The sequence below is a fragment of the Typopeltis vanoorti genome, chromosome 5 (assembly GCF_054136105.1).
Source record: "Typopeltis vanoorti isolate ZY-2024b chromosome 5, IOZ_Tvanoo_1.0, whole genome shotgun sequence".
NCBI classification, from domain to species: Eukaryota; Metazoa; Arthropoda; class Arachnida; order Uropygi; family Thelyphonidae; genus Typopeltis; species Typopeltis vanoorti.
In genome coordinates this window covers 55,864,680-55,884,496 of record NC_143553.1, presented here as the reverse complement: position 1 = coordinate 55,884,496, position 19,817 = coordinate 55,864,680, and the positions used below count along the sequence as shown (strand labels likewise).

At 35.3% G+C, this 19,817-nt stretch overlaps 1 protein-coding gene across 4 annotated transcripts in view; it reads right to left on the bottom strand.

Moving 5' to 3' along the window:
* The window catches only part of LOC150106429 (eukaryotic translation initiation factor 2-alpha kinase 3-like), a 326,794-nt gene that overhangs the window by 138,492 nt on the left and 168,485 nt on the right, over window positions 1–19,817 (bottom strand). For all 4 annotated transcript variants that reach the window (XM_090393133.1, XM_090393132.1, XM_090393130.1 and 1 more), the window contains 2 exons: window positions 13,786–13,921; window positions 7,688–7,784 (listed from right to left, as the gene is read on the bottom strand). In XM_090393133.1, the coding sequence (XP_090249259.1) occupies window positions 7,688–7,784; window positions 13,786–13,921 (233 nt within the window). The remainder of the gene's footprint in view (window positions 1–7,687; window positions 7,785–13,785; window positions 13,922–19,817) is intronic.

The following is a 19,817-nucleotide window of genomic DNA, read 5'->3' as shown; positions in this document are numbered from 1 at the left end:
TTTCACAAAAATATGTGGCTTCCGTATAGGCATGTGACTCCTAATACTGATCCTCTTCAAGTCCCTGCTCATAATTTGGTGAGATATGGGTCGGGAACAGCCTTCAGTCAAATGTGCATACAGGAAGTTCAGTTTGTACTTACAAGCCTTCTCAGACGATGCTAATCTTGTTCCTGACAGATTGTCTTAGGACCACAGTTACACCTCTTAGACAAGCAATGTGGGTTATTTTTCCACTGATTAATAAACACCCAGAATATCTCACCTTTTGAGAAACCAGTGCTCTACTGTTTCATGACTCCAGCCAGACAGGCACCCACAATAAGCCTTTTATTGAACTCCAAAAGATCCTTTGTTTTTCCGATTGCGATCAACACCATTGATGATTACTGATCAGCAGTATTCCTAAATAGTTGCCTAGAACATGTGGTGATGAACATGACCAAGTATTTCACATATACACTGCATAATGTTTACGTACATCTGTATAAAAGTTTCTAAGCCAGTGGCCAGTATGTGTACACCCTCTGTCCAAAAAGAAACCAAACTTTTGATAGAAAATAAAGCACAGCCAAATTATAATTATTCAACTCATTTATTTCAATCAATACACTCTCCCTCAGCTTCGATACAGATTTTGGAAAGTCAATTAATTCGTTAAATGAATTTTTTATACCGATTTTTGGGATACTGTTGAAGGTCGTGGTTACTGCCGCTTGAACATTTTCAATGGTGTCATATCGATTTCCTTTCATCGGCAAATGAAGTCGGGGGAAGAGAAAGAAGTCACAGAGCGCTAAATCAGGTGAATACAGCAAATGATCCAACACACAAACTTACTTTTTGCTCAAAAACTGTCTCACAATGTTCGAACGATGAGATGGTGCATTATCGTACAAAAGTGACCAGCTGCCTGCATCACGATATTCATGCCATACGCAACGAATTCTCGCTATCAATCGCTTCAAAACTTCGAGATGAAACTTACCATTGCCCGTTTGGCCAGGCAACAAATTCTTTGTGGGTAATGCCCTTGGAATTGTAGAAACAAATCAGCATTGTCTTTACTTTTGACTTCTCCAAGCGACTTTTTTTTTTTTTCAGATGCCCTCTTCTGGTGGTCTCCACTTAGCACTCTGGCGCTTTGTTTCGGGCTCATACTCAAAACACCACATTTCGTTTCCAGTAACTATCATTTCAAGGAAGTTTGAGTCCTTATTTTAATGAGGTCCTTGCAGTTCAATTCGATACATTTTTTTGGTTGTCGGTCACACGACCGAAACGGTTCCACACCCCGTTAACCCTGCCCCAGCTGCCACATAAGTATACCCCCCACACACACAAAAAATTCACCCTAATTCAAAATAATATATGTATACATTTATATATATATTATTAATATTAACCCGGGTTATCCAAACTTATTTTCCCGTGTCAAAATACCCCCGTTTGTAAACAACCTTCAGCGAGATCATGGAAGTGGAAGACATCGTAGAATCAAAAAAAGGTACGTACCAAAAATTTTTCCACCTCTTTTATTCTACCTTAATTGCCTTCTATACTCACCAATAATGCCCTAAATATACCCCTCTTGAGTATTAATAGCCAATGTATTCAAATAAGGGACACTCCTAAACAAAACAGACTATAATAGCCGTAATTATAATAATAGTGTTTAAGAGGAGTAACATGGGAATTTTTTCCAGAGACTATATTTAATACTACATTTAATGTGATTTTACTAAAAAAAAAGTTCACGTTAAAAATAGTATAGTAAAAAATATAGTAATACATCATTTTGCTTCTACTTGTATACAAGAAATATGACTTCTGCTATTGAGTTAGCTTTAACATATCCACAAATTTAGTTTCCCAATGATGAGTCCTCAACAGTGGGGGTTGAAACTAGTCTGGAAGGAATGTCTTTTTTTTTTTTATAATGGAGGATAAAATAGTGTGGCTAAATGGCAGATACGTTTTACACATTCTTCTGTAACAGATATTTGTGTTTAGGAGAAAGAATAAGGGTTGTTTGTTAGTTTCATGTGTGGTTTTCAAAGTGCTGTGAAGATTTATTTATTTAGCACTTTGGCTAGCTTTTCAGAAATACTCCAGATACATGGAAATGGGAATAGTTTGCTATGATCAAGTATGTTAAGGAAGGCCATGCAGTATCTATTTTGCTGGGGTTGTAACCATTAGCAATAATCGAGTTCTGTGGCAAGAGTTGGTTCACTAGAACAAATAGTTCTGGCTCTATGTGTCATTCTTTTTAGATAATGTATTGTTGAGCTCCAACATAACTACCATCTTGATGCAGTGGTGGAGTATGCATATCCTAGCCAGACAGATTAATGGATAGAGGTCAGACTAAGAGTAGTCAAACAGACCGGGAGGTAGTAGTACCCCTCAATATCACTAGAAAGCATAATGCTCATAAAGTAGTACTGACTTCAAAATGAACCTGGAGAGGCAGCTTGACTACTCAATTACCTGGTTCTACCAATGCAATGTGGGAAGAAAGGTAAAACTACCACATTTTTTCCCAAGAATCAGAATATATCTTCCTACATATGACAAATATAAGAATGAGAATACAAGGATCTGTGCCCAGCAGGGGAGACAGGAACAAGGCTACCCAGATTGTCAACAAGAAATCTCTGCAGTATTGCAATATGCATGTAACTATGCAACAAGTGACCAAGCTCAACAATGTCAGATTAGAGATAATTTGACTCTAAATCCTCAGTTCATGTGAAGTAAGATGGAAAGCAGGAGACTCTGGGAATGATAAATAAGAATTGTATACAATGGTTTTAGGTAAGACAAGTAGGGATTGCAATGCTTCTAGACAATGACTATAGAAAAGTGGTAATTAGTATTCAGATTCTTCAAAATTAACTTATCATTGCTAAAGCTGATTTTACCATTATAAATTATAGACGTATAAATGGCTACAAAATACCATGATAGTGAAACACAAGATTCACATCAATTAAAACTGATACTGATATTTCCTAACATGCTTTTGTTGACAAAAAAAACTTATAATCACAAATACATGCTTAATTTACATAAAACAAGATACAGCCGGAAAAATTCAGATTATAATGAATGGAATCAAAATGACTATAGATATAAAACCAGGTGAAAAGTCACATAAATTACTCTGAGGCTGGCATTGATTCTGAATTATTTAGTGCTAAAGAAAACTAGGCTAAAACTTAAGAAATTAAAGACAAATAAAGGTTGGTGGAAATGGAACACAGAAACTTTATGGCTAGATGATATAAGAAGTAAATTCAATGAATAACTAAAAAATTAAATATACTTTTTTTTATTTTTTTTTATGGAGAACTCATCCACGAGAGATTGGTCAACCTATAGTATACTAGTACCATAGATGGGAAAGAAGGAACTTGCTCAAATTTATCTTGAAAGGCTCTGGATTGTATTCTTTGGGAAACACATAAGATGGAAGACTGTTCAAGAGGGCAGCAGTGGAAGGGATGAACGAAGAGGAGAAGAAATTTGTCCTGTGAGTCTGGAGATGCACTGCAAGGGAGTGTTCATTAGTTACTGCATGCATTTGAACTGATTTGACAGAGAGAGAGTCGGGGTATTATAGATGCCAATTCTGATGAACAGCAGCCGTTAAAGTATTTGTAGAAGATGCAAGCAGCGGAAACTGAGTGCCTCTGTGAGGGTGAGTGAAGTGTATCATTGAAAGGATGATTATTGATCAGTCTGACCTACCTTTTCTGTATAGAATCCAGTATTTGGAGGTATTGGAGTATTTAGAATCCAGTAGTTGAATATTACCCCATCCCAGATATGGGGGTAATATTCAGTGGTCAGATGAATTTGTGATTTGTATAAAGTTAGGAGTTGTTTGGAATTAAAGTAATATGTTTGTGCGAAGAGAGATCTGAGGTTAGTGTTAGCCAAAGAAGTTATCCAAAGAATAAATCTCATCATGCATGGGAATTTGGGTGTGGTCAAAAGTAAGGATCTTTTTCTGTGTGTTTGATATAAGACAGTTGTGTTTTGCTTGCACTGAAATTGACCAGATTATCCAAACCCCATTGATGAATGTTTTGGAGATCTATATTTAAGGTGGTAGTGGTTAAGGGGTCTTGGATGGTGATGATTTGTGCATTGTCGGATTTGTCAAATAAAAGGGAGAAATGCAATGTGCTGTCATCAGCAAAGCAATGTATTGGATTGGTAGTCTGCTAGAGCAAATCATTTATATATAAAAGGAATAAGGTGGGTGAGAGAACAGAGCCTTGTGGGACCCCTGCATTGGTTGTACACTTGGAAGTAACCATCCACCATCACCTGAAGTGAGCGTCCAGTCAGAAAACTAGCAGTCCAAGTGCAGAAGTCAAGGGGTAGACCAAATGATAGGAGTTTGCTTAATAGGTCTTTATGCCAGACCCAGTCAATAGGCCTCTTTACTAGCCTACTGACAGAACCCATATTGTTGGTCATTTATTAGCTGAGAGTCTTCTAAATAGCACAGCAGTTTGGTGATGAAGCTCTTTCCATTGCTTTGGAAATTTGGAAAAAGTAAGAGAAATTGGATGGTAGTTTGAGGGTATCAATTTGTTTCCCTTTTATACGGATGTTGATGAGCTCGTTTCCATACTGCAGGATAGATAATGGTGGAATAAGAGTGTACAAAAGGTGACATAGAATGAGAGTCAACTCTGGTAGGAGAACTGAAGGAATGCTATTGGGACTAGGAAACTTTTTGGTATCCAATTTGAGCAAAATTCTCCCTCTCTCTTTTTGGCAAAAAGACACACTGAGTAGAGTGTGTGATGGTTGGGGGACATTTACCATAATCAGAGTGAAAGAATTGGAGGAGAAGTAGGAAGCCAAGAGATTGGCTTTTTTTTGTGGTGATAATGCAAGAGAGCCATTAGGCTGCAAGTGAGAGCAGTGTTGAGCAGAAGCTGGAACCAATGGTTTTGGCTACAGAAAAGAATGCATGGCTGCCATGTGGGCAGGATGCATGTTTCCTGCTTTCAAGGCTTTCAAAGTCATTTTTTGATGTGGTGATAGTTTTCTTGAAACTATTCTGGGATTTGGTATAGGTGGATGAACTTTTGGATGCTAGCCAGTTATGGTATGCTCAATTCTTCTCTTGTACAGCTTTGGCACACCTGTGGGAGAACCAGGGCTTAGACAGAAGATGAGAACTTAGGATAGAATGGGGAATAAATGTTTCCCTGCTGATAAGTATTATTACAGTGATATATTCAGCACATAGGTTTGGATCAGATGGACAAAGCAATAATCCACCAAAGGAAATACGGTATAGGATTTGTGTAGATCATCTCACTTGGCTTTCTTGAAATGCCATACAATGTGTGGATGTGAGTGATTATGTTTGTGCTGTTTCATGGGAGAAGAGATCAGCACAAGATTTTGTTCTGAACCACCCAGAGGATACAGTGAGAGAGAGAGAGAGAGAACTACCTGCATTCATGGTGTACTTGGATGGATCACTAGTAAGGAAGAGGTCCAAGGTATTTGGAGAGTGGTTGGGATTGTCTGATATTCAGGCAGGCAAATGTACTATTTGAGTAAGATCATTGCTGATGGCAAATGACTCAAGCCTATCTACCTGCTTGATCTATATAACCGGAGTAGGGGAGCCAGATAGCATTGTGAATATTAAAGTCTCCAAGGAAAATGACCTCACTGTTAGGAGAGTTGGATTGAAGAATATCAACTTTTAAAGAAAGGAAATCAAAAAATTCAAAATGGTTTGTGGCATTAGGGAAGTGGCAGAGATAGCAAATGAATTTGATGGAATGGGGTACAGATATTTTCAGCCAGAGAAAAATCAGAAGATTCCAGGTTAGGCACTCTTTGACCTGGTATGTCAGAGCAAACATATGCACAAAACCCACCTTTGGGACAAAAGGAGTCAAAGAGTGTATAACTGGAAGAGTTACATACTCTTTGGGGGAATGGAAATTTCAGTTTCTGTCAGGAAAAGTAGGGGTTTTGTAGACTGGACATCACTGAGGTTTGAATGGAGACCACATATATTAGCGTAGTATATTAGGAAAGTTCTGAAAGGTTTGCTGCTCACCACATTGGTCATGCAAGTTCTCTATGCAGTGATAGAGTTCAAGTTTCCAAGCGCTAGCTGGTAGTAGGACTGGAGCTTCACATTAGTACTCCTTTTTGATAGTTAATTGTCCATGTGTTTTCTCCACTCTGTCACTTTCTTCCATTTGTTGCCGTAATTTTCTATTTTGTTCCTGCTATGTGTGAGATCTAGCTGAGATCATATATGTGACATGGTGACAACACCTTCTGACATTGTTCATAATGGTTACGAACACTGATCTGCTCACTAGTATACAGTAAGTCACTCTGACTAGGCGTGGGAGATTATTAATTTCTAACCAAATCAAATTTTCACAGTGATTTGATTGATACAATGATAAAATCACTTTCTTATCTCTATTGTCAGTGTGTTCTATATCAAAGCAAAATGTGGTATGTAGTCTTCACAATACTTGCAATGCAGTCTTTGAATTTTGAGGACTCTGTTAACCATCATCTCTAGATCCTAAATTCTAATTCTTAGAGCACTATTCCAAGAATTCAATACAGTACACAGCCTTACACCACTGTATTCCAAAATATGCCCTCTCTACATTTATCACATTTATTAATGATAAAACTGTCATCCCAATCAGCTGAAAGGACAATTTCCAACCTGACTCACACAATATAATGAAAAGTGGAGCAATTATCCCTGATAAAGTCAACTCTATGGGGACTGGAGGGGACTACACAAACAGTTCAGTATAATGAAGAATTTGCTATAGTGAATTTTCTTTAAAAGAGCAATGTATTTATGAAGTTATGCTCAGAATTTATTGGGAGTTTGTCATAGTGAGAGTTAGTTTATATATATTATCTCCATTTCCAACCTTATTCAAACCACCAAATGAGTTAAGGTATCATAATTTTCCCATATTATTATTATTATTATGTGACACCTCCAGGGAGTCCTAAGACTCATCGAGGGAGAATGTGCCAACAGCATTGAACGATTGATCCCTGTCCAACTGCTAACTGTGCTCAAACTTTGGTAGCAGAGGCTCTACCAATCGACCAACCTTTGCTGGCGGATATATATCATTAATTAAATCTAACTTAATATTTATTAACAGATACTTTAACTATTAAGTGACATGTCATATATACATTTAATAGAGAATTACCAAATTCTTCTGCTTCCATTCCATGATTTTTGCAAAATCATGGACTGAATTTTTGAAATCATTCAAAAAGAGTTAAGCATGGTAATTTTTTCTATCATCCTACTCTTTTGTTTTAAATATCTATAAAAGCATTTAAGATGATTCTTAGCATTCTTAGAACTATTCAATGCAAAACTAGGTGCTGAATTGTTTAAATAATAAGCAATAATAAATTTTCTATAACACTTTAAAATTCTGCAAAAAAGAGGAATTTAAAGGCAGAAGTTGCTAAAAGCATGAAGCAAAAATGTTTAGGATCAATGTACTTAAAGGATGAATTAAGAATGCTTGCTGATGCAGTAATGATTTAAAAAAATTATTAAAATAGATAAGAAATGAAAAAATAATAAATAAATAAACCAGCATTATAAAATTTACTAAAATAATCATACCGATGTATTGCAGTGCTTCCGTTGCATTTTCTTCAGAGTGTGTATTAGTATATTGACCAAAACTGAAGTAGCAATGCTGATAGCTAATACTTCTTTCCTAATAAAAAAAGAAAGCAGTTTTTTTTGTATCATCAGATGAAATGGATCATATTACATATATTATTTATATTATTTTATGTGCAAAAAATCACAAACATAGGTATATACACACCACTCATTTAAGTGTGCGTGTGTGTGTGTGTGTGTGTGTAATTAAATAAATTTAATGACTAGAAGTCAATAGATACCAAAACAGGGGGAAGAAAAAAAAACTATTTATTATTTGAACATACAACTAAGTTCATTTTCTCAGAAAACTGCATTGGATGCATAATGTGAAAAAACAAACAGAAAAATATGCATTACAAGAGAACAGCTATAAATTATTGCTGACATCTGAAGGAGTTCTGGATGCCATAGTACTGTTGAGCACGTTCATGTGGATATGATCTTGAGTATGCTAAAAAATTATGGAATCAACAGAAATTATCTCAATCCAGTCCATCTTAATACTAACCTTAGCTACAGCCTATCTGATTGTCACTCTTTGACCAGTGGATATTCTAGTTCTTACATGATTACAGGAAAGACGAGAAATAGTAGTAGCCAATTCATTGTAGCAATGTCAAAAAAGCATAATGCAGAAATAGAGCACCTATAGAAAAGTGACTGGAGAGAGAGAGAGAGAGAGAGAGAAGTTGCCAATTAGGCAGACTGCCCTATTTTGTATACAATCAAGAACTCTTAGGAAGGTTTTGGGTGCACTACTCCAAATGTGTGAGCTATATTCTAAGGATGGTCAGATTTGAGATTTATTTAGTGTTAGAAGTTGAGCAGGAAAGAAGTAATGATTCTTAGAAGTTGATGGGACTACTGGCATAATATGTTTATGCCAGGATAAGCTAAATGTGAAAGTTACCCCAAAAAGGGAAACCTGATGTTGAATATGGAGTGTAAAGCAGGATCTTTCCTGCAGACAATAAGACAGAATTGTGTTTTGATAACAGTGAAATTCACTAGATTATCTTCAGCCCCCAACTTGAGAATGATGAAGAGATCAATTTTTAAGACATTTATGGAACTTGAAGCTTCAATCATCTAAGTGCTACCTAGTTTCTCAAAGAAGAGGAATGGAGAATCTATCATTAGCAAATCTGTGAATAGGATTTATTTGTGTGTGTGTGTGAGAGAGAGAGAGAGAGAGAGAGAGAGAGGGGGGGGGGTCATTGATGAAAAAGAGAAAGTATAGGTGAGAGTACAGAATCCTGGAGTACTCAAGCATGACATTCAATGAATGACCAAAAAGGAAGATGACAACATTCATAAAGAACAAGAAGGAGAACTCTTAGTAGTTGTTGAGAAAGCATCAATGTCAGACATAAACAAATACTTTAGAAATTGCTGGCCAGGTTGGCCTAGTGGTTAGGGTATATGCTCTCCAGCTAAAAGGATGTGGGTTGAATCCCACCGTGGGCATGGATGTTTGTGATTGTCTGTGAAAATATGGTGGTGGGTGGTAGATGGCTTTGGTGTAGATGATGATGGCAGTTCGTTGTAGTTGGTGGAAATGGAGAGTTGTAAAGTAGGTGCCCTCCCTTGCGTCTTTGGACTCCTTGGAGGTGTTACATAATAATAATAATGATAAAAAAAAAAAATCAAATGACCACATGCGTTTTTCCAAATCTTTCCATGACCTGATTTCCAAATCTCCAAAGGTGATTAAGGTTACAAAAGAGGTGAACTGTAGAACAAGCATGAAGGAATCCATATTAGTGATCATTACAAGGTGTCCCAAAAGTCGTCATACATGTGGAAAATGGGGAAATTGTAGCTAAATGTACCTTCATTATGGTATTAGCGTACAGCGATGGTTGGATCAACATTTTCCACGTTCGTGGATTGGTCACCGCAGCCATGTGGAATGGCCTGCAAGATCTCCTGATCTTTCCCCACTCGACTTTTACTTGTGTGGCCAGTTAAAAGCCGTGGTGTACAAGGAAAAGATCAGAAACATGGATCATTTAAAGGAATGCATTCAAAATGTAATTACTTGCATAACAACAGATATTTTGCAACGTGTTTGTCATGAGTGGGAGAGAAGACTTTGTGTGTGTACGTAGAAAGAAGTGGCCAACACATAGAGAATATTTTGTAAATATTTTGTAGTGAATATTTTGTAAATAAAGGTACATTTAGCTACAATTTCCCATTTTCCCTATGTATGGCGACTTTTGGGACACCCTGTATTTAACTGGATCTCCAAGTAGTGAAGAAGCTGGATGCTATTGTCGATGACCTTCTTCATCGCTTTCAAGTGTATTGAGGTGAGAACAATCAGATAATAGTTGATGGCTGACTTTTATCTTCCCTTTTCAGGCATGATAAAGGCTCGCTTCCATGCTGCTGGGTATATGTCGTATGACAGCTTATATAAGCAATACAGGATGGTGCTACAGCATAAGTTTTGAGCACAACTGGGAGGATACCAACTGGACCAGAAGACATTAGTATCAAACTAATGAGGATTTTTTCTTTCTAACAAAAGATAGTAGAGGCATGTGGTGAACAATATGTGTATTGCTGGAGATGATTTGCCTTGTCATCTAAACAAGAGTTGGGGGAAAAGACACTGATGCTAAAAGGTCTGCCTTACCTTTTGATGATGTTACCGTAGTATCATCAGGATGTGAGGCAGAAACAAAAGCAGAAGAAATGGTCATATAAACAAGAGTTGGAGGAAAAGACTGATGCCGAAAGGTCTCCTTATCTTAGGATAATGTTATCACAGTACCATCAGGATGTGAAGTGCAAACAAGGAAAGATCAAAGTTATGTCCAACAGCCTTAACAAGTGACCAAAAGGCTCAACTACCAGTTGGACAAATTACTGCAATTTGCTTTAGGAAGTCTGTTTTGGATTTGTTGTTACATTTTTTAATACTTGTTTTGAGCTGTTGTGGAAACTGAATAAAAGCTGAAGGCTGAAGTTTTTGACATCAGCCACAGCATAAGCTTTATTTTTATCATGGACTGCAGAGGAACATTTTTTAAAGAACCAGGACTGGGATAGAATGGAAAAGGGGATTGAAGCAGAGCGGGGGAATGAGAGTCCTCATATCAGTTATGTTCTCTGGTTATCAGTTCAAAGCAGATGTTTGGATCAGGACAGCAAAAACAGCAATCTGATGATGGAAAGGAGGGAAAGAAATCCTTGAGGTTCCCAACAATGGGATACTGGTTGGAAGGAGATTGATCTGTAGAAGGACACATGGATCAGGTTATGGTTTCAGTTATGGACATCTACAGGAAGAATGATGAAGTTGATCTGATATTCAGGTTGGTGAGTTAAGTATTTGTTTCATATTATGACTGATAACAAATGATTCAGCTTCCATTCTGGCTAGCTCTGTGAAGTTAGAAAAAGGGAGAGAACTAGTCTGAGTAATGAATGTTGAAGTCTCAAAAATAACCTCAAAATTTATGTAATTAGTCTGTGTGAAATCAGCTTTAAAAAATAAGCAGTAAAAAAGGGGTAGCATGGTTTCTTGCTGCTTTTATCACTTTTTTACTGCTTATTTTGTAAAAAATAAGCAGTAAAAAAGGGTAGCCTAATTATTTTGTAAAAAATAAGCAGTAAAAAAGAGATAAAAGCAGCAAGAAACAGATAAGAAAGTGATAAAAGCAGCAAATGAAAGCTGTAAAGTGAAGCAAGAAAACCTTGAGCTAGAGTAGATCAAAAAGTGAGGATTCTAGATGTGAGAGTCATTGACAAGGAATGTCTGATTTAACAAAAGCACATGTTCCTCACTTTTTTGTGGAACAGATGCAAGATGTAGTTGAGATAACTGAGATGGACTGTAGTAGTCATGGAGAATGGCAATTAGGGTTCAGTTCATTAATGTTTATACCAGTGAAATTGATGTGGAAGTGTTTTTTTTTATCAGATGAAGTGTGATTTAGTGTGATTTTGGATATGTGATTTTTTTTTGGTCTTTTTTATGGGAGTTTTTTATACATCTGCAGCAGCACTAACATTTGTATGGCTAATTGTTCATGGTAAAGTTGGTGAATGAAACTTAAGATGAAGGCATGTAGCTAAAACTGAATGTATCATTACTTAAATCACTGACTTCTTCAATTTAAAAATATTTATGCATTCTATTTTGAAGCATTGTTTTGACTGGTATAGACAGAAATAATGTTTCTAATATGTCACTCAACTCAAACATTATGAGTTAAACAGCATGTATTTTTATATTAACTTAATCAAAATGTGATAAAATTAATATTAGAAAACTAAATATTTCACAGAATTCTGAAATATTTTATCGTTTGATAGTCAAGTACAACATATATTGTAATAATTTAATTGACACTTTTTTTTGCCTCCATAGCATAATTGAAAGAACAATGATACATTGTGTCCCTCAATTGAAAAAGAACTAAGTTCGATTCTCATCATGATTGAGAGAAATCTTTATATGGGCTTTTTCAATTGTAGGTGAATTAGCCGATCTCATACTGGATATGTGATTTGGATGAACTGTAGTAGTCATGGGAGAACACATAAGTGGTGGTGGTGGTAGTAGATGGTGATTGTGCCATGGAGGATTAAGTAAGGGAGACAGTGAGTTGTAGTGGAATAGTGTGCCCTCCCATGATGAGTCCTTGGAAGTATGACATAATAATAATAATGATCTACTCCACATGACAAAGATCAAGTCATAATAAAAAATGAATATGTAATTATACTTCTTTTTTTTTTTTCTTAAACAATCAGAAACACCAAATAAAAATATATAACAACAAAGATCATACTGCTTTACATCCAAGCTTTACCACCACAATTTATATCTGAATTATGTACATCCTGTAATTAAGAATTTAAGGCACTTTGCTTATAATAATTTAAGATAAATGTTTACACAAACATTTAATATTATTATTCACAGGAAATGGAGATTCATTAATCGAACATACAAAAAAAAAAAAAAAAATGAAAATGAAAACAGAATTACAATAATTTGAGAAGTAAATGCTTCACACATATAAAGAAATTACTCGGTCAAAAATACAGTAAAATATATAAAATATAGTATAAAAGCAGAAATTACAAACAAACAATAAATAAACATAATGCAATTAGCAGTGAATAATAAAACTAACTAAATTGGAGACATAAGATAATGGGAACAATGAGACTGCAAAAGAGAAAAATTGTAATGGTCACAGGGAACTGAAAACTTCCAAAGAAAAGAACGAAAAAATAGAAAACAGAAGCAAACAAAAAGATACAGTGAATGTGTCAAGCATATATTTAATACAGCTGAGGCACATCAAAACTTGTAAAACGGCTCTATGAATGCAAATGTGTACTTTCATATAGAGATGATTTACTTGTTCAACTGTTTAATATGATATAGTCCGACCACAGAAGAGAGAGCCGTCATTGGCAGGCTGCCAAGAAGAGTTAATTCATGTTGAAGAGGAGAAAGAAATAAGGCAATGTACGAATTGGTCACCAACATGCGAAATCACATGCTTTATACATAAAATTTTCTAACTGTTATACAAGCAAAATAGATACCACTTTAAAAACTACAATGATCATAAAAGAGAAGTTAATTTTCCGAAGTGTAATAATAAACAACTCATCCCGCAATATGGATTGATTACCCTATAATCGGAATGGATTCTCCTTCTTTTGACATGCGCAGAAGTGTCGAAAGGCCTCGCATCTGTGGGTGCACTATATATAATTAAGTGATGAAGGAATAGAGAGTTTGCATTAAGTTTTGTTTTATACCGAGTAATCTGTTTCAGAGAACTTCAAAATGTTACAAATAGCATTTATGTATGAGGCATTGTGAAAAACTGAGGATGAGTGTTTTTTAGATTCAAAAGTGGATGAATGTCTGTGTAATGATTCTGGGGATCAGGTTGGGAATCCATTTTCATGGCAAATTGATCAAAATGTCAAATAAGTGCAGAAAGCAATTCACAAAAGCAAGCATTGTACTATTTATTAAATAATAAATCTTAAAGGATGAATATGCTTACCAAAAGAGCCACAATGTCACAATAATTATTTGATCTAAAGTTTCATCCTCTTCTTCCTTGTGTTCATCATCACACTGACTGATATTACTTACACCATGAGTTAAAATATTTGATCCATACAAATAATATCCATTATCTATTTACAAAAAAAAAAAAAAAAAACATTTTTAAGTAAGGTGTTCAAAATTACTTTCTTTTCATGATAATACAGGATACTTCTCAAATAGCTTCTGGACATATATACAGATTATGATACAACTTGCCACTAGGTACAGCTGAGTGCCATTATAAATAATTTAGTGTGTGATTGTAAATACAGTTTACTTGCTCAATTGTATCTGTGTTCTGCAGTTTAAATACACAATATGAAAGAGCAGAAGTTGCAGTGATTTATTTTAAACTCATAAGCTTGCTTCAGAGACTTTGAAAGAATGCAAACAATTTTATTTATTTTCTCTGCATCTGTTTTGTGTGCCCTTCAAGGGCATGTTAGAAACAAAAGAACTTCTTGCAGAAAAAAATAAGTGGAAGAATAACACTGAGTCTATCAGTATGATCCCAAAACCAACCAGCAGTTATCTAAAAAGACTGCTGCTTGGTTTGGCACCATAATCACCGAAGTTAAAGTTAAAGAGCAGATTTCATTCAGACATCGTGAGTATGACACCTGTCAAAGAAAATGATTTTCTTTGACTATGAGGAATTTGTGTATTAGGAACTACAGACCAATCTGTCAATCAACATCATTACTTTGTTGTTTGCAGCTGTTTAAAGGAAACAAGTTTATCAAAATGACGCAGAAAAGTGAACTAAGTTGACTAGTCTGACAGAACAAAGATTTCTCAGTTGTGACCATACATATTTATTTTTGCCAATTCAGACTTGTGGGTAAGAACCTTGTATCTGTGTGCTTTTACGATAGAATAAATAACAATTTGAAACAAATTAAAAGCAAGCACAGTAGTAAACATCTGTATATTAGAATCAATTATGATTTAGCATTTAATGTGCTGTAGCTATTCAAAAAAAATCAAATGAAAATACAGAATTAATATTTTTTGAAATAAACACAGAATTTATGTTATTTTTTGAAATAAAAAAAAGTATTTCTGAATGAAAGAACTTATTACATTTAATAATTACATTTATTATGCATATACACCAATTAACTTTCAAAAACAAGCATTTTATATGTTTTACATGAAATAAGTCAAGATACATAAAAATTTGTCGTGTTTTCATTTATCTTCTGTAAACGTTAGGCTGAAACAGTTAATCCTAAGTCAAAAAACTGTGCCCTACATGAAACTTCAATTTGATTTAGAAAAGTAAAAAAATTATTTTTATTTTTTTTAATTGTATATAATTATAAGAGCAAAAAATGTTATGTAGCTGTGTTGCTGATGGGAAAGGGCATTATCAAAGAAATAATTATGAGGAAAGAATTATTTTGTACTTGTCTGCTTCAGACATTAATCCTGTGCAAGGATGTCTGCATGAGTAAGGCACTAGATGAGAATAGAGATCTGCAAGTTATCCAACTGTGTCACATAGACTACAGAAAAGAGTAAACAAAAAAAAAAGCATAAGAGTAATTAATGTCTGTACACTAATGCTAGGAGTATGAAACAAAGGGGAGAGTTTTTTTTTGCCTTGGTCAATACATGGAGACATCAGATTGCAGGCATTAGCAAGACCTGACTCTCAGAGAAAGACTTACTAACTGGTATCAAGTAAAGGGTACAGTATTTGTAAGAAGTATAGACAGGATAGGAGAGGATGGGATATGCTGCTAATGATATTAGATGACTTGAATCAAGCCAGAATTGAGACCTATGACTGCAATACTAGTAAGTTTTTCATGTAGCAATGAATTTGAAATCATCTGATGTGAGGTGGAGTCTAACAAGATCAAATACATAGTGGGGTGTTGTTACAGACCTAGTGGACCAGTTGCTAGTGATGAAAAAATGCATTAACAAATAAAGATGATGGATGAGCCACAAGTAATCATGATGGTGGACTTTACTTATCCAAACATTAGTTGGGTAGTAGCTGTGAAATCTCATGAGAAGAATGAAACTGGAGTTATTGAGTTGTAAGACAACTTCCTCAAGCAGCACAAAACAGAAGGAACTTAATGTCAGAGAATGTTAGATTTGATTATTATCTGATTAGGCAGACTACCTTCTGGATAGAATTGAGTATTCTTAGTTAGGATTTTGGTACCCTGATGCAAATGTGAGAACACTATTACAAAGTCCAGTATGGGATATATGATGCTAAGAGTTGTGCAGATGAGAAGTCGTACTCCGAACAAAAAATGGCACCAAGTTTTTTTGGAGAAAAGGAAGCTATGAATGTAATATGTTTGTGATAGGATATGCTGGATGTAAAACTCAACCCAAGAAGAGAAAATTAATTTTGACTAGAAATCATAAAATTATCAAAAGTAAGAGGAAATAGTAAAGATAATAAGACAGAAGAAATAAGACAATCCTGTCATACTTCCCAGAAGTAAGATATCTTTCTTCTGGGAAATAAGTCACTAAAATAATGAGGAGAGCAGTGTTTACAGTATTGGTTATAGATCTAGAAGCTTGGATTATTTGAGAACTACAAGGTTTCTTAAATGAAGAAGAGGAATGAAATATACTGTTATCAGCAAAACAATGATTTGAAGTTAGCAAAAAAAAAAAAAGGGGGGGGGGGGGCACAGAACCCTGGGATATCCATCAGAGAAATCTGGTGAAACCATACAATGTGAGGAATGAACAATCAAGAAGGCAACTATGCCAGATTCCATCACTATATGATTTCTTCAGACTTTTCCATGGCATTTATCTAAAGGTATGGAAGGTAGGCCAGGAGGTTTGCTGTGAAGTGACAGAATCATATTAGCAATCATTAGTGATTCACTACCTATAGGGCTGCCTAAATGGCAACTCTATAGACAGTGTAGAAGTTGGCTGTTAATGAGTTTCTCTGTTACTTTTGAGAATACTGAAGTGAAGACAAAGTAATGATGGTTGACCTTTATTTCCCTTTTGTTTGGTAAAGGGAAAGAAAAGTCAACCATCATTACTTTGTCTTCACTTCAGTATTCTCAAAAGTAACAGAGAAACTCATTAAGTAGTTCAAGATGAATATGACAGTTTGTATAGGTGATACAGTATGCCTGTTCATTCTCTATCACAACTAGAGGGATACCACCAGGACAAAGATACTTATTAGTATCTCAATAACTAAAGATTTTTCTGATGCCTTTCTGTGAAGGATCAGAGGAGACATGCAGTGAGTTATTTATTGAGGGATGGTAAGTTGCCAATAGCCTTAGTAATAGACCAAAAGGCTCAACTACAATTTGAGCAGGAGGCAAGGTTGTGGCATTTGACAAGTCTGCTCAAGATTTATTGATGATTTTCTTACATTTGTTTCAGGCCCAGTACAGATTAACTGTGAAAGTAGAGTTTTTCACTTAGAGCTATTTAAGGTATGCTGAATATTTACATTGTGCTGCTTTGGACGCTTAAAGAAGGAAGACTTGGGTGGTCAGTTGATTTTGTGTGGAGTGAGAGATGAAGGCAATTCCAGTAAGGATTATTACTGTTATTCAGTTGGCGAATGTGTGTGTGAGGAGAACCGAAATAATTAGACCATGGAAAAGAGGCAGAGAAATCCCAAATATTATCCCTTGCCACTATAAGGTGCTAAGGGACACAAGGCTGAGATCAGTGAGACATGGTGGATTGTAGAAAAGGAAATGCAGACAAGGTTATGGTTGGAACTAAGAAGAGAGCCCATATCTACTGTATCTGACTAAGAATAGTACATAAGTAGACACAGTTATAAAAAAAAAAAAAAATTAGAGATAGAAAACTTATGTGGATAAATATTTTATAGATGTAAAAGTTTTGCCTTAATAATGAAGGCATCTTTAGTATAACTGAGTAACAGAACACAATTAAAATACTAGTAATGAAAGAATTTTAAAAAGCACTATCACAGTCAAATAAGGCACAAACATCCAAGAAAATACCTAATTAAAAATAAAAAACATTTGTATATATGTTTTATATATATATATAGGAAATATATATTAAACAAATATACAAGGGTGGTCTGAAAAGTTCTTGGCATAACAATGAAAAAACGAATTTATAATTTCAAAATTACTTTTATTTTTCAACATAATCTCCCTTAAGACTAATACATTTATTCCAGCGATGCTCCAGCACCATCATCCCGTCCCTGAAGTGGTTCTCAGAAAGATCTGCAAAATAATCCCTGTACAGCTGCAATCACCTCTTGATTTGAAGAAAAAAATAGCTGACCAGCGACGAAGAGTTTTAGTTTTGGCCAGAGATAAAAGTCAGAGGGAGTCAAATCTGGGGAATAGGGTGGATGTTCCAACAATTCATAGTGCAGATCCCTTAATTTTCCCATTGTCAAAACAAATTTGTGGGCAGGTGCATTGTCCTGATGAAAGATGATTTTTTCCTTCTGCAACCCAGGTGTTTTCTCACCTTTCCTGCTGATGGAACCGACTTTGTCTTCTTGGGCCAACCAGCTTCTGTTCACTGTTTTGAGTGCTGTTTGGATTCTGGTGTGTAATGGTGAATCCAAGTCTCATCCATAGTAATATTTTTTCTTTAGAAAAATTTTATTCTTGTTAAAACACTCCAAGCACTGTTCAGAGATTTTCATGTGAGTGCATTTCTGATCTGCTGTGAGCAAACGCAGCACCCATTTTGCACAAAGCTTTTTCATTTGCAGTTCTTCATGCAAAATATATCCCACACGTTCTTTTGAAATGCCTATAATCTCAGCAATTTCATGCACTTTGACCCGCTGGTCATCCAATACCATATCGTGCACTTGATCAATGATTTCTGTTGTTTAAACTTGGCAGCCCATTTCTTAATTGTAGAAAATGAAGGAGAAGAGTGCCCATAAACTTTTATGAACTTTGAATAAATTTCTTTTGGTGTTAAACCTTCTTTTAGAAAGAATTTTATAACCACAAGATACTCAATTTTATTCATTTCAAGGGACAACACTTTTGCTTCAGACAGCTGTATAAAACAAACTACTTGATAGAATGACTTGCAATTTAACATGGATGCTTATGACAGATGTACCAACTTAGAAAAAAAAATCTTACCGATAGTGTTGCCATCTATGGTCAAGGCAGAGAACATATCAGACTGCCCTCGTATATAGGAAAAAATTAAGAAATTATTGGAAGAGTGATATAATAATATTCTCCATAGGCTGGGATAATCAAAGGCAATTAGATATGTTAGGTCTTAGACTTTCTTTATACATATGTTCCATTTGGAATGCTAACAAACTTCTACTCTTGTGTAGGAGTTCAGTTTCCACCACAAGACTCTGTGCTTAGTAGTGATAGCAAGTTCAAACAAACATGAGCAATCCCAGCTCAGCTTCATGGTATTAGATATATGATTTATGTTTTTCATGACAGAGAGCAGATCTCCTTAACTGACTGAAATAAGACAAGCCACAAAAGTAAGAAATCTGGTATACGCCTGGAAGGAAAGTTGAGTGGAGAAAGCTTGTTCCCTAGGTGTTATTCCAAGTCCTCTCTGTAAGTTATCCATTAGAAGAAGATATCAGTGCTCATACATTATTTTACTTCTATTTCTCCTTCACAGGAATGCATCCCTCAGACTCAACCCCTTAGCGCATACACACACGGCCAAAAATTAGCAGTACCAAAAAAAGTCTTCTCCTTAACTTCTGCTCTCCCTTTTATATAGCTGGCAACTACTACTCTGATTTCAACACTTGCTGTGAATGCATAATACATATGTAGTCTGGTAAAGAATGAAATGGCACAGAGCAATCCCAGTCATCTAGTTGTGACATGAAATTTTGTCTGAAAACTTTATATAAAATTTACATAATTTTTTTTTAAATATTAATCCAGACATTACTTGCTATTCATTTAAATTCAAATAAATGGGAAGAGCTCATATTATTAAAATAAATAACATTTTTTTTGTAGT